Source organism: Felis catus, chromosome D2 (assembly GCF_018350175.1).
Source record: "Felis catus isolate Fca126 chromosome D2, F.catus_Fca126_mat1.0, whole genome shotgun sequence".
Classification (NCBI taxonomy): domain Eukaryota; kingdom Metazoa; phylum Chordata; class Mammalia; order Carnivora; family Felidae; genus Felis; species Felis catus.
The window spans coordinates 39,313,247-39,328,202 of record NC_058378.1 but is presented as its reverse complement, the minus strand read 5'-3'; the positions used below and the strand labels follow the sequence as shown (position 1 = coordinate 39,328,202).

General features: G+C 53.3%; 1 protein-coding gene across 5 annotated transcripts; it reads right to left on the bottom strand.

Moving 5' to 3' along the window:
• Window positions 1-7,486: 7,486 nt before the first annotated feature.
• On the bottom strand, window positions 7,487-14,250 carry PPIF (peptidylprolyl isomerase F). Of its 5 annotated transcripts, none has more exons than XM_011287292.4 (6): window positions 13,955-14,250; window positions 12,689-12,719; window positions 12,070-12,158; window positions 10,220-10,316; window positions 9,655-9,815; window positions 7,487-8,451 (listed from the first exon to the last, which is right to left on the bottom strand). In XM_011287292.4, exons 1-6 carry the CDS (start codon window positions 14,138-14,140, stop codon window positions 8,113-8,115), a joined length of 903 nt encoding a protein of 300 aa, XP_011285594.2. In that variant the 5' UTR covers window positions 14,141-14,250; the 3' UTR covers window positions 7,487-8,112. The 5 variants fall into 5 exon arrangements, with proteins under 5 accessions (XP_011285594.2, XP_044896141.1, XP_044896142.1 ...); XM_045040206.1 differs by having other exon boundaries at window positions 7,487-8,370; XM_045040207.1 differs by lacking the exon at window positions 13,955-14,250 and adding an exon at window positions 13,395-13,590.
• Between the last annotated feature and the right edge of the window lie 706 nt (window positions 14,251-14,956).

Here is a 14,956-nt window from a genome sequence, read left to right as displayed (position 1 = left end):
TCCCTTAAAATCAAACAAAAATTGAATTGTGTAGATTGCCGAATTACATCATTTAAATTCATAGTCTCACTAAGCTTTTCATGTGAAAGGGAAAGAATGGGATCCTGAAATGTGTAACAGGGACATCTGGTTGGATCCAAATAAAACTAACAACTTGAACCCTCATGTCATTCCATCCTTCCCTTGCCAGTGGAAGTACCTTGCCCTTCTGTGTCAGAGAGGAACAGGCTTCTTTGCTCAGACACTGTGAGAACTTCACTGGGGCAGATGCTTTGAAAGGCAGTGCCCAAGACTCACCACCACCTCTCCCATAACTAGGTCAAATCTCAGCATTTTCCAGAGGAACAAGAGGACTCCAGAGAAAACAGATTTTACACCCAAAGAACTGTGAGACTTTGTTAATACATATTTTTAAGCACATATTATATGTGCTGTCAAAGCAAGCACCATACTTTTTAGGCATATTTATTGAGCTATGGTTCACGCGTCCTACAATCCATCCATTTAAAGGGTACAAGTCAATGGGTTTTAGTATATGCAGCCACCAGAACAGTTCATTTTAGAAGATTTCCATCATCCCATTAAGAAACCTCATATACTTTACCTATCGCCCACTTACCCCCCATGCCCCCACCTACCCCTTCAGCTTACGCAAACACTAATCTCTTTCTGTATCTATAGATTTTCCTGTTCTGGACATTTCGTACGAATGAAATCACACAGTTTGTGGTGTTTTGTGACTGGCTTCTCTCACGGAGTAGAGTATTCCAAGGTTCACTCAGGTCGTAGCATGTATCAGCACTTCATCCCTTTTTTATAGCCAAATAATATTCCACTGTGTGGATATACCACTTTTTATCCATTTGCTCACTGATGAACAATTGGGTTCTTTCCACCTTTGGACTGTTATCAGTAATGCTACTCTACGCATTTGCATAAAAGTTGTGTAGACATTCATTTCTCTTGGGTACATACCAAGGAGTGGAATTGCTGGGTCATACGTTAACTCGTGTGTGTGGCCATCTGAGGAACTGCCAGACTGTGTTCTAAAGCAGCTGGACTATTTTTTAATTAATTAATTAATTTTTTAATTTACATCCAAGTTAGTTAGCATATAGTGCTATGATGATTTCAGGAGTAGATTCCAGTGATTCATCCCCTATGTATAACACCCAGGGCTCAACCCAACAAGTGTCCTCCCTAATGTCCCTTACTCATTTAGCCCATCCCCCCACCCACAACCCCTCCAGCAACCCTTAGTTTGTTCTCTGTATTTAAGAGACTCTTCCATTTTGTCCCCCTCCTTGTTTTTATATTATTTTTGCTTCCTTTCCCTTATGTTCATCTGTTTTGTCTCTTAAATTCCTCATATGAGTGAAGTCGTATGATATTAGTCTCTCTCGGACTGGCTAATTTCACTTAGCATAATACCCTCCAGTTCCATCCATGTTGTTGCAAATGGCAAGATTTCATTCTTTTTGATTGCCGAGTAATACTCCATTGTAGATATATGCCACATCTTCTTTATCCATTCATCCATCGATGGACATTTGGGCTCTTTCCATACTTCGGCTATTGTGGATAGTGCTGCTATAAACATGGGGGTGCGCAGGTGCCTGGGTGGCGCAGTCGGTTAAGCGTCCAACTTCAGCCAGGTCACAATCTCGCGGTCCGTGGGTTCGAGCCCCGCATCAGGCTCTGGGCTGATGGCTCAGAGCCTGGAGCCTGTTTCCGATTCTGTGTCTCCCTCTCTCTCTGCCTCTCCCCCGTTCATGCTCTGTCTCTCTCTGTCCCAAAAATAAAAATAAACGTTGAAAAAAAAACCATGGGGGTGCATGCATCCCTTCGAAACAGCACACCTGTATTTCTTGGATAAATGCCTAGTAGTGTAATTGCTGGGTCGTAGGGTAGTTCTATTTTTAGTTTTTTGAGGAACCTCCATACTGTTTTCCAGAGTGGCTGCACCAGCTTGCATTCCCACCACCAGTGCAAAAGAGATCCTCTTTCTCCGCATCCTCGCCAACATCTGTTGTTGCCTGAGTTGTTAACGTTAGCCATTCTGCCTGGTGTGAGGTGGTATCTCATTGTGGTTTTGATTTGTGTTTCCCTGATGATCAGTGATATTGAACACTTTTTCATGTGTCTGTTAGCCATTTGGATGTCTTCTTTGGAGAAGTGTCTATTCATGCCTTTTGCCCATTTCTTCACTGGATTATTCGTTTTTTGGGGGGTGTTGAGTTTCTTTATAGATGCAGCTGGATTATTTTACACGCTAGCATCAGTCATTATTTTCTCCCCTCATGTGGTTTTTCACTTTCATGATGGTGTTCTCTGCAGCACAAACATTTTTAATCTTAATTTTGGTGAAGTCCAATTTATCTGTTTCTTCTTTTGTTGATTGTACTTTGAGCGTCATATGTATAATCCTTCAGCAAATCAGATATATTCCTCAACTGTGCTGAGTTTACCATGGAGCTCACCAAAGGACTTCTCCGTTTTGGGTATCATTTTTGGTATATATTTTTTTCTTGTAGTATCACCACTAAACTCTTTCTTACAATTTCTCTCTGCTAAAATTGGTTCCCATCTGTTCATGTTGTCCATCTTTCCCACTAGATACTTTTAACATATTAATCACAGTTGTTTTAATGTTCCCATCTGGGACGGTTATATCTGAGCCTGGTTCTATCGACTGCTTTGTTTATTAACAGCGTCTTTGCCTTGAATGATGCACATTATTCGTGCGATAGAGGACACAGCAGTATAGTGTGCACTCTGGGAAGTGGCCATGCGGCTTCTTGGTTCAAGTCTATTGTGGGACATTAGTGGATGTCGTCCGGAGTTGAGCTGGGCCTAGGTTTTGTTGTTGCTGTTCTTACCTTTGGGGCCCCACAGGTGCAGGTTCCTGTACTGGGGGCCAACTCTGCTTGCGGCGAAGCAGGGGTGCAGAAGGTGCAGAAGGGTTTTTCTCCGTGCTCGTACTCCACTTTGTGCAACACAAAAGGTTATCTCTCTCCATGCCTTTCCTTCTCCCCTAACAGTAGACTATGCTTGGAGTGGGACCAGGAATGCTGTTATCCCGGTCTGGCTTCAGTCTTAGGCATGTCTTGGGTGTGTGTTTGTTCCTTCCCAGTGGTAGCTGATTTCTGCTTGCTAACCAGTATGGGTTCTTGGGCCCTGGATGGTTTCTTGCCACTCCCAGACGGTTATGGGATTTTTTTTTTCTTCTACCTTTCCCCCAGCCATGGTGAGCTTTTACTTCTCCCTGGAGATGAAGGGAGTACGGCCCTTCCACTGGTGGATTCAGAATTTTGCTTCATAGGAGAATATCTGAGGAAGTGAGCAAGGATCCATGCCAGGAGCTGAAGGTCACTGCAGGTCCGCCTCAGCAAGGCGGGTCTCAGGGGCCCTTCTCCTGAGCAGTGAAGGTCTAGGGAAAAGATCCTGGAAGGGAACGCGAACTTGCTCTGGGTGGAGGGCCCCTAGCCATTCCAGACAAACTAGTCCTTCTTTGTCTTAGCAACTCAGTAAAATTTTTTACCTGATTTCATCTTACTCACTGGTTTTGTGGCCAAATCTTTTTGTAGCGCTCTGCCACAGGCAGGATGGTTTGGCTGTCCTCTCTCCTTAGATTAGCTAGTTGCCTTTCTGATGAACTCAAGAAAAGTCATGTCTTTACAGTGTACTCATCTTTTTATTATTGTTGGGACAGGAATGTTTCTGCAGTGTTCTATATCCTAAGCAAATGCAGAAGCCCATACTATTAATACGATAAGGTTACGGGTGATGTAAATTCTCTATATTACAGGGGCGCCTGGCTGGCTCAGCTGGTAGAGCATGCGACTCTTGATCTCGGGGTCGTGAGTTCAAGCCCCACGTTGAGTGTAGACATTAAATAAATAAAACTTAAAATAATTTCTTTATATTCTATATTTATGTAACCTTTGAATTTTCACAAGTGTATTTTGGTTTTACAAGTAGAAGAGTCAGGATTCTTTGGAGAAACTGAACCAACAGCATGTGTGTGTGTGTGTGTGTGTGTGTGTGTGTGTGTGTGTGCACGTGTATGTATATGTAAAATGAGATTTATTATAAGGAATTGGCTCACACAATTATGGGGGCTGAGGAGTTCCAAGATCTGCAGTTGGCAAGCTGGGGACCCAGAAGAACTGTGGGTGTAATTCTAGTCCAAGTCTGAAGATCTGAAAGCCCAGAGCACTGATGTGTAAGCTCTGGTCCACAGGCCAGCAGACTCGAGCCCCAAGAAGAGTAGATATTTCGGTTGGGAGGCAGAAGGCTCACGTTCCAGCACAGTTAGGCAGGACGAGTTCCTCTTACTTAGCCTTTGGTTCTGTCTCGGTCTTCAACTGATTGGACGAGGCCCACCCACACCAGGGAGGGCAATCTGCTTTACTCAGTCTACCGATGGGAGTGTTAATCCCCTCCAGAAACACCCTCACAGACACACCCAGAATAATGCTTGACCAACTGTCTGGGCATCCCATGGCCCAGACAAGTTGAAACAAAATTAGCCATTACAATGTTGTACTAACAATAATAATAATACCATCATAATTCTGGACAACCTCTTAAGGCTGAGACTGATCTGGGAGGCACAGTGGTGACAAGACTTTCTCTACATGTCCTGTTCCAGTGGCCCTGGACGCCCAGCTGAGTTCTGGCTCCCTGAAGCCACTCACTGAGAAATATTCTCCAGTCTGGACCCACCCACGCCAGACCCTCCTCCTAATGACAAAGGAAGAGCTGAGGGCCACCACACAGGGGTCCTCCCCTAGGAGGCACCTTGCCAAGCTGGGTAGGAGGCACCTTGCCAAGTCGGGAAGCCCCTTCTGCCAGCATTATGGAGGAACAGCAGCCCACAAAGCTTGGGCCGAACAGGCTACCCCCACCTCATCATCTGAGAGTTAAAGTAGAGGGCTCACTCCAGAGTCCCAGAGCTTCCAGCAAAAAACGTTTCCAGAAGTAACCGATGACTCCCATGGTCTAGTGGTTTGCTTTTGATTCTTGCCCACCCTGGCCTCGGCTCAGATTCTCAGACTTTAGAATTACTTTAACATTCCGATTCCTAGGTCCCACCCACAGAGATTTGTATCCAGTAGGTCTCAGGTGTGGCCCAGGGCTCTGCGTGTTTGGCCAGCGCCCCAGCACTCCCAGTAGCATTGCTTTAGGCCTCACCTGACCCGGGAAACATTTACAGACATTCCTTTTCACGGGGCAACATACCGGAGTCCAGAAGCGTGTTACATTCTCCCATGTTCTCCCGCGTGCTCCACGCAAGTAGCCGGGCACAGAAAGTAAGCCTTGCGTGACTCCATAGGTATCAAGTCCTGCAATAGGGCAGGATTAATCTACAGTGACGGGATCCAGGGGTTGCCTGGGAAGGCGCACGGCGGGGGGGGGGGGGGGGGGGGCGACTCTCTGGAGAGACGGGAACATTCTAGGACTTAGTTCGGTGTGCGCGTTTGCCCAAAGCGATGGAGCTTTACGCTGAAAATGTGTGAATTTGGTTCTCCGTGAATTCTACCTCAGTGAAGTCCTTTTGAAAAGCTGTCATGTGTTGCCTCAGAAAAATGCCATCGCGGATGATTAAACACGTTGTGCTTCCGTGGTATCACACGATGACGTCTGAGAGCACGCGTGTGACTCACCACTTCGTTCATGCATTGGGTGACACGTGTCGGCGAGTCACCATCTTGTTTGTGTGTTGCTCAGGCTCCCGCGGTAAGACCAGGCACGGGCCCTTGGGCAAGGTGCTCGCAAGAGAGCTGAGCGAGCGGCCCCACCTTCAGGAAACTGGTTTTAGGAAATTCTCACATTCCACTCCCCTGCCCCACACCAGACTCCTCTGGATGGACGTGTACGTGCGTGCATGCGTGTGCACGTGCGCGCACACACACCCCTCATTCGCTCACTCCCCCCTCACAGAAAAGGAAAGTCTCTGTGAAGTAAACATGAGCCCCACAGGCTCTGTGACCTGAGACCCCTCAGAAATCACCATGGGGCCAGCAGGTCACAACTCAAGGGGCCTGCCTTTCAAACTTGTCGACACACCCTTGCCTCCCTGGAGTCCCCAGAGGTCAAGAGGAGGCTCCACAGGGACAAAAAAAGCTGTGGCTTTGACCTCAGAAGTCACAAGAACTCTGAATGCGGGCACCTGAGGGCCAATGGGCCTGTGCATTCTGAGAGGCCCCCCGACCGAGAACCCTCTGGATTGGCGAGTCTGAGTTTCTAGCCCCTGCTCTGTCAGCGGATTCACAGGGTCACCTGGAGAATCGTGACCCTACTCACGGCCTCAGTTCACCCACTTATAAAATGTCGGACTGGCTTGTGGACCAATTATTACCATCATCACTGTTATCACAAATACTGTTTGGCTCAAGAGCCCATCCTTCAAATGAAACCCCCTGCAGAGCTCCAATAAGAAAAAAAAAGCCATCTGCCTGAAAATGGGGTTCAGGGCTCCCATCCCTGGTCTCCCCGTACAGCGGAGGGCCCCTACAGCTCTTGAAAATTGTTTAAACACTGCTAGGCTAGCTAAGCTCCCAAAACACGCAGCCGAACTATGGAAACTGACATCAGGAAAACCCTCCCTGACTCCAAACGACCCAACTCCAGCCACTGTGACCTCAGAATGACAGGGAGCACACATCATCAGACTGCAGGAACCCCAAGACGAAATAACTCCATTCACGCTGCGAACGGAATGTGACTATTCTGTTATCCAGACTGTTTCATCTCTGGCTGTTTGAGTTCTTTTATTTATTTATTTTTTTTTTTTCAATGTTTATTTATTTTTGGGACAGAGAGAGACAGAGCATGAACGGGGGAGGGGCAGAGAGAGAGGGAGACACAGAATCGGAAACAGGCTCCAGGCTCCGAGCCATCAGCCCCGAGCCTGACGCAGGGCTCAAACTCACGGACCGCGAGATCGTGACCTGGCTGAAGTCCGACGCTCAACCGACTGCACCACCCAGGCGCCCCGTGTTTGAGTTCTTAATCCTTCTCTCTCACCCCCAATCTGCCATCCCTGCGACTTCAGAAACACCTAGAATTCCACATCTAAATGGCAAATCTAGGATGATGAAGTCCACACCTAGCTTTACATTTTCACAGATTCTTCCCTAAGACTTTGACACATGGACGATGTCATCGTGCTGGCGAGAGTGTTTATTACAGCGATGTGCCTGGTGCCACATTACACACTTGACACAGATCGCATCCGACTCTCCCCATTCTGTGAGCCCAGCATCACTGTTACCACGTTATACAGCAGAGGAAAACAGACTCGGGGTGGCCAAGAGGTGGGGCTGGGGTTCGGGGCGACACCAGAGCTCGCAGATAGCCCGTGGGTGCTAAGAGCCCATGTCTGAGCCCATGCCATCTGTAAGGATGACGCTGGGACCCTCCGTGGCTGCTGGGGTGATGATAAACGCTGCTTCCTAAAGCCACCAGACACCAGACGATCTTTTATAGAAAATAGGATTTATTTTCACATTTAAAGTGAACACAAATAAAAGCCCCAAAGGTGTATCATCATATACATCATCAGATTTGTTAAACACAGAAAAATCGAAGCCCTCCGGAAAATACACGTCGACGGTCTTCCCGAGCACCAGGCACGCACACGCCATTTCCACTCTCCCGGACTTCATCGACTAGGCACAGCTCGCAGTGGGTTTGTCCCGGGTTTGTCTGCTTCTCCCCTCACGGACTCTCCTCAGAAACCGCGGCGGCGAACCAACAGGATTCACAGTGGCTGGGATAAAAGGCCTTGGCCGAGGACCCTTCGCAAAAGCCCCGATTACGTTCCAAAGGCCAAGCTCCGGGGTTCTGTGGCTTCCGCCACCAAGTGAGGTCATACCATGGCTTAGAGGGCTGTCACAGCTTCATCTCCAGTCAGTGTTGTTAATTAAATTATTCCAATCAGAAGAGGATGTTCAACAGATACAGCGGCCCTTTGGCAGCGGCTGCCTTTCCCCCTCGGTCAAGGAAAAGGCAGAAACCTGTACCCGAAGCTAACCCCTCGGCACCCCCGATGTCCAAGGCACAGGTGAACGTGGGCTGGGGGATCACGGGTAAGGCCTGATGGCATCACGTCTGTGATGGATGGCCAGAAACGGGGTGGCGAGGGAGGGTGGACCCTGGGGCAGCGGTGCGGTGGGCCCCGTGGAGATGGGACATTCCCCACTGCGGGGTGCAACAAGGACAGACAAGTCTGCTGGAGCCCGAGGCGGCCCCCAGGGGAGCCCAGGCACGTGCAGCTGCCGCCAGCCTCGCGCCCCGGTCATGGCACCTCAGCTCAACTGGCCGCAGTCTGTGATGACGATCTTCTTGGACGTCTTCCCACTCCTGGAACCGAAAGATTCTATTTTCTTCACGACATCCATGCCCTCTTTGACATGGCCAAACACAACATGCTTGCCATCCAACCTGTGAGTTGAGTCAGGTAAGAGCGAGAGGTAGTGCGGTGTCACCCAACATCGCGGTCACTTGGGCAGGCAACTCTGTACCAAAGGCAGCAACTGCGTAGGGAGCCCGCGCTGAGAATCTGGACCCACCCCCTCGAAGCTCCGGTATCAAGCCTTGCCGAGCTCCCCAAAATACACCGGAGGAGGCCTCCCTTCCAGGGCATATGCTCTGCCTCGCACGCCGTGTTGCCCTGGGCCGCTTAACCTGAATTCTGGTAACTTCACCTATGAAAGGTGAACTATTCTAGTCCGGCACAGGGAGGTAACGGGGTTATCGAACCACTCCCACGAAATCAGAGGTCCGTGTACGGTCACGAGTGGCAAGCTAAGAGCTGGGATAACGAGCCTGGTGAAAATAAGTCCCGAGAGGCTCTTGATTTGAGAGTTCCAAGAATTCAAAAGAGAGCTCGGTCAGTGCCATCAAGGCCACCGCTGGCTACCCCCCAAGGGCAGTAACGAAGGGGTTTCATGGAAGGAGCAAAGAGTAGGCAAGGCCAGCAGAGACCTGCTCAGCCCGGAAGGACATCTATGTCTCTTCCGGCTTGGGGGTGAGAGATGGCTGGTATCCACCCACCACTCAGATCTCCCTGAAGTCCTAGGAAATGGGCTTTATTAAGTCTTAGCTCCAGGCCAGCTATTGTTCCCTTGACCCTATATGCCTCAGGGCTGGGACACAGGCGGGCTTTGGGCAGAGGAACTTATTAGGTGGTGGGTAATCCAGCAGGGAAGACACCCCTAAAATCCATGGGCATGTGGGCAAGAGGGCTCCAGGGTCCGTTCCAAGCCTGACGTGAAACCGGGAAACAACAGGCTAAACTAAGCAAATAGGCTTCTACCACAGGCCATCTTGAGGCCTGAGAACTTCTGCTGCATTTTCCCAAGCGTGTTTGGCAAAAGTCCTTTTGTGCGTGTGTGCACGACGCATGGAGAAAATCCCGGCTGACAGCAGCAATGAAAACCCGATAAAGACACACTTCCAAGAACACCCCAAATTCTCCCTTAGTCCTTCCATGAACTTTATCCTTCTCCCATACAGACACACAGCCCAGGAGAGGCCTACTGTCCCAGGGCACAGTCCGGCCTCACGCGACCTTCCCCTCAGAAGCACACAGCGCTTCCTCTCGCTGCAAGGCCACCCCCCAGGAGCCAGGAGCAGGGAACTCACCAGTCTGTCTTTATGGTGCAGATGAAGAACTGGGAGCCGTTGGTGTTGGGGCCTGCGTTCGCCATGGAGAGGACACCTGCAGAAATAAGCAGGAGTGAGCCGTGCTGCCCCAGGAGGCGGCTCACCGGGGAAGTCATTCGAAAGAGCGGACAGTTCACACCCTGGCAGAGATGTTTAAGTCTGAAGATCCTGGAGCTGGAAGAGCAGAAGCGGGCCCAGAGGGCGACCAGCTCCCCAGGGCCTGTCCACCTGTGCTGCCACCGGGAGGAGAGGCGGAGCCAGAACAGGCCTTTTGCAGGCCGCCTCTTGGGTCTCCAACGCGACACGAGGCTGGGTTTTGCTTCTCAAAGAAAGGCTTGTTTTTCAAACCGAGAGCTCAGAATGAAAAAGCTCCAGGAAAACCCAGCACCCCCCCCCCCCCCCCCGAGTGCTGAAGGCAGGGAGGCGTGGCGCCGGATATGGCGCGAGCAATGGTCGGACGGCAAACCTCCCAGGCGTGGGAGGCATGGTGGCGGCAGGTCAAAGCGCAGGGCTTTCGGACTGGGGAACGGCCGCCACCACTCACCTGGTCCCACGTGCTTCAGTGTGAAGTTCTCATCAGGAAAGCGGCTTCCGTAGATGGACTTTCCCCCGGTGCCATTGTGGTTGGTGAAGTCGCCCGCCTGCAAGCACAGGGCACCTTCTGAGCGGTGGCCACCCAGAGCCGGCAGGGGGATGCCGCTGCGGGGCTGGGGGGAGAGCCCCCGGCGCACCTCGGGCCCACCCAGCCAGAAGCCCCTCAGGCGCAGGGGTCAGAAAAAAAAAAAAAATCCAAGGATATAAGGAGTAATAAAACGACAAGGAAAGCAAGCAAAAATAAAGCTTAAGTATGTTCTGCCATAACTACCTTGCCTTCCAAATGATTCACTTTTTTTTTTTTTTTTTTTTTTTTTTTACCTGGGCAAGTTTTTAAATGATTCTCAAAGGATCTAATGGCCACTCTGAGAGGATTCGTAGGGACACAGAATTTTCTACCCACAACTCTTGGAGGGTGGACAGGGAGGTGGCCAGGGGTCCCCGTTCCCAAGTCCGATCTGTAGGGAGTGGCAGCGGCTGGCACATGCTAGGCCCCGCTCCCTGTCCAGCATCGCCCCCTCACCAGGCCCAGCGGTTCCCCTAAGTCCTGGAGACCCAGGACGGGGTCCCCCTAGGACTGGCATCCTTCCTCACAGCCTGCCTGAGGCTTCACAGGAGAGCTGCCAGCCCCAGCCCCGGCTCCCTGCCAACATCTCTATCTTCTCGAGATCTGATCCTCAGGTGAGAGGGATAACCTGAGCGGCCTGACCTAAGCATCCACAAACGGCAGCAGGGTGTCCCCAGAGAGGGATGATTCAAAACCCCGGCTTGAGCTTCCTGGTGCCCCCAACTCATGCCTCAGAGAGCCTTCCGGCCTTGCAAGTCCCTGCCCCTGCCCGCTGCCATTCAGAGGAAGAGCCCAGCCTGGCTTAGGACCTCCACGTCAGCTCCCGCTTCATCCACAGCCCGCCGCAGGCAGAGCTGGGAAAGCCTCTGCAGCAGAAAGCCACAGGCTTGGCCGGACCTGTCCCCCAGCCGCAGCTTCCTTGCCCATCCCTGCAGTCGCCACATTGAACACGTCAGCAGGCCCAGTCCCAACCCACTGCCACTCGCCACAAGATGATGACAGCCCCAGGTCGGAGTGGAGGGAACGGGGGAGAGAATTCTGGGCTGGAAGGGCTTCAAAGAGGTCATGACATTCATGCCCCTGCCTCTATGGTCTGCTGGCCTCAACACATCAACCCCTGTCTTGGCAGGGTCTGACCGAACAGAGGACCCCTGGGGAGGTTCCTGCTGTCCACACCTGTCCCCAAACCTCTGATACAGCCAATACTGGTATTTTTGAAAAACAGGCGGCACAGGTGACTAATGAACACTCATCTGACCGAGAAAGATGCCCTTCTCCAGAAAGAGAAGCTCCAAGTCCAGACCTGTGTGTTCTTGTCTCTGCTGTCTTCTCCCTCCTCCTCTCCTATGCCAAGTGCTCAAGGGGACACAGTCAGAGACTGTCTGAATACGCTGGTCCTCCAAGGCCTGAAGATCTACCTGCCCCCGTCCCCCATGCATATCCGGACCTCAATGCTGGTTCCCCACCTCCACCCCCAACAGGCTCTGCCAGCCAGGCCATCCTGCCTCTTGCCCTGTGGCTCCACTGGCAGGGCAGGGAAGGGCTGTGGCAGCCCAGACAGGCTCTGCTGTGTCAGGGTGAGAAGACAGGCCGACAGAGTCATTCGTCGCTCTCCACTGGGTATCTCCACACACCAGGCAGGTGCTCCCTCATTAATCCTCAAGACCACCCTACGAGGCGACCCATTACCACCCCCCACTGACAAAAGAGGAACTGAGGCAGGGCCACCATACCTGGCACATGAAGGACGGAATCACTCTGTGAAAGGTGGAGCCTTTGTAGCCGAAGCCCTTCTCCCCGGTACACAGGGCTCTGAAGTTCTCTGAGGATTGAAGGAATAGCAGATCAAGAGCCGGGCCTCAACTGCAGGGTCACAGCTCATTCTAGCCTGTGCCTCTTCAAATCCCCGCTCCTGCCCCAGGAGGTGAGCAGGGTATGGAAAGACCCCGGGACGCCTGAGTCTGTTCTGGCTGTGTAACCCAGGGCAAATCATCTCCTTCTCGAAGCTCAGTGTCTGAGCCCTGTGACAAGAGCACACGCTCCTGGCAGGGAGTCCCCAGGCCACGGAGCCGCTACCCTGTCCCCCTGGCCACCAGGAGGGAGGAAGTTGTCCCAGAGGAAGTTGACCTGTGCCTTCTACTGATTCTGAGGCTATAGTGGACAGGTGGGCAGGGCTAACACTGAGGCTCAGAGAGGGACAGAAAGCTGGCCCAGGATACACAGCAGCTGAGCCTCCTGTGGAACTCCCATCTGGTCAGAGGTCTCTGTGTCCCAACTTCTCTCACCATCCCACCCACCTGGGCCCCTCCCTCCTCCTAGACCAGACTCAGAAGACCCCCAGCCCCATCTTACCTGCTGTCTTCGGGACGACATCTGCCTTCAGCTGTGGGGAGAGAAGAGGGACAAGAGAAGGTGGTCGGTCCAGAGGCAGGTGACGGAAGGAACCTCCTCTCCACCCATCCCCCACAGTGGCTAAGGAGTCAGAGAGCCACCATGGGCCACTCCATTCATTTTGCTCCCAGCCCTCCACAAGAGTAAGCCGAGGCAGCTATCATTTCTGCCAGCTGCTTCCGGAACCCCAACCGGGAGGAAGCAGCCTCCGTTTCCTAATCTATAAGAGCTGACGATGCCATCCTGGCCTACTTCCAGGGGCAGAACTGGCAGAGCTACTGCAGTTGGGCCCCAAGCATCAAAGCCTCAGGCCCAGAGAGGGGCCAACCCAGCCCCTTAGAGAGGCAGGGGGGCGGGACGGTGGGTAAGGGTAGGCTAGAGCCCCATCCAAGCTCACCTCTTGCCTCCCAGCCTCAAGAGCCACCCTGGCGCCACCCCATTAAAATAAATGGGAGCAAGGAGGGTGCTCTCCATTTTCCAGAAGAGGAAACTGAGGCTTAACGAGGGCCTCTCGGTTCAAAACGGGGTCGGGCTTGAGCTACACCTGAGCTTCCGCTGTTACCTACCCCGCTATTTGTTTCTTTGTGAGTCAGGGGCAGGACAGGAGTGCCACCCTCGGGAGGATGGCGGGGTTGGAACTGGGGTGAAGGGCCCTGCGCACACTGACCCCGACTTGCAGGAAGGCCATCCTGGGTCAGCCTGGTGGCCTAAGGCCCGCCCCGCACGAGAGGAGGCGGGCCGCCCGGAAACCACCTCGGCTCCCTCCCCGGCGCTCCGCAGGGGGCGAGCCCCACCGAGGGGGCGGGGCAGCGGGACAGCTAGGCGTTAAGCAAGGGCAGCCACGTGAGCACCCGGCCCGCACGCAGCCCGGTCCCGGGAGCACCCCCGGCACCCACCTCTGAGCTTCGGATCTGGGAGCTGACCCCGCGAAGTCTCAGGACCTCTCCCCTACCCCAGGACGAGCCAGCAGGGCCCGACTCTCCCAGTCTACCACCTGACCTTGAGCTTTCACCTCCACACGTGCCCCCCCCCACTTCCGCCTCCAAGGGGAGACCGGAAGAGACCAATCTGATGCGCCTTTCTAGGGATGGGGAAACTGAGGCCCAGAGCCCGGGTGTAGGGGGCAAGGTCACCCAGCGAGTCAGGCACGGAGCCGGGCGGAAGTCCAGCGCTCTCCGGGACCATCCCGGACGCCCAGTCCGGCGCGGCCCGGCCTGGTGCTCTCACCTCCAGCACCACGCGGCCGAGCGGCTCCCCGTCGGCGCCCACGTCCAGGTACACGAGCGGGTTCCGGGAGGAAGGGGACGGGTCGCCGACGCCGCTGCAGGCGCGGGCCGCGGGGAGGCGCAGCGGTGCGGAGCGCGGGACCCGGAGCAGGCCGAGCAGGCGGGGGCCGCAGCGTAGAGCCAGCATCGCGGCCGCAGGTCGGGGTGGGAGAGCGGCGGTACCCGCGGAGACTGTAACTGCGACAGTCACGCGCGCCCAGGGGGCCGAGTCAGCCGGGGCCGCCCGCCGCCGCCTTTATCTGCCGGGCCCGCCTCGCGGCCCCGCCCCCACCCGCCCCTCCGGGCCTGTCCGCGGGCGACCCCTGCCGGCCCCAGCGGTCAGCGCAGCCAGTGAGCTGCTCTTAACGCGTCCCCCGCGGTGCCAGAGACCTGAGGGACAGACACGACCCAGCAAAAGGAGGTCGGTTCCATTCTGTAAGAGTTACAACAGTATGAAAAAAGAGAGAGGGAAAATATGCTGAAACGTGGTTAGCTCCAAAAGATGAGCATCGTGTGTTTCTATTTGAATATAACAAAAGGCTACATTTGCCCTTTGTATAGGCGCCCCTCCACCCACAGACCCTGCAGACAGAGACCAAGAGAGACGGTGGGTGAGAGATAAAGAAGGTGGAGATGAGAGGTGTATTAGAGTGAAAGATGGTAGGAGGACGCAGGCAGAGACACCTCCGGTGGTGACCACAGGCCTCCTGGTCCTAGCCTGGCCCTGTCTCCAGATGCTTCTATACATCGGATCCTCTTCCCATACGACTGGAACTCGAAGGGTCTGGCCAGGTCCCAGCCCTCCACCAGGACTGGGTCTGACTACCGTCCCTTCAACCCGTAGACTGACAGATCTGGTCTCCAATAACTAGAGCAGCTGGCTGCTGGCTCCCTTGCTCCCCCAGTCATGCTAAGAGCACACCTGCAGGTAACATAGTATGGGGGCCATTCCATAGGTAATGCA

Bases quoted from the DNA above. Each gene is read 5' to 3' on its own strand.
- PPIF (XM_011287292.4), bottom strand. From the start codon at position 14,140: ATGCTGGCTCTACGCTGCGGCCCCCGCCTGCTCGGCCTGCTCCGGGTC. The intron at 12,720-13,954 runs GTGAGAGCACCA...CTCTCCCCACAG, and splicing joins TCGGCCGCGTGGTGCTGGAG to CTGAAGGCAGATGTCGTCCC. The intron at 10,317-12,069 runs GTATGGTGGCCC...CTGTGCTTGCAG, and splicing joins TTCCGTCCTTCATGTGCCAG to GCGGGCGACTTCACCAACCA.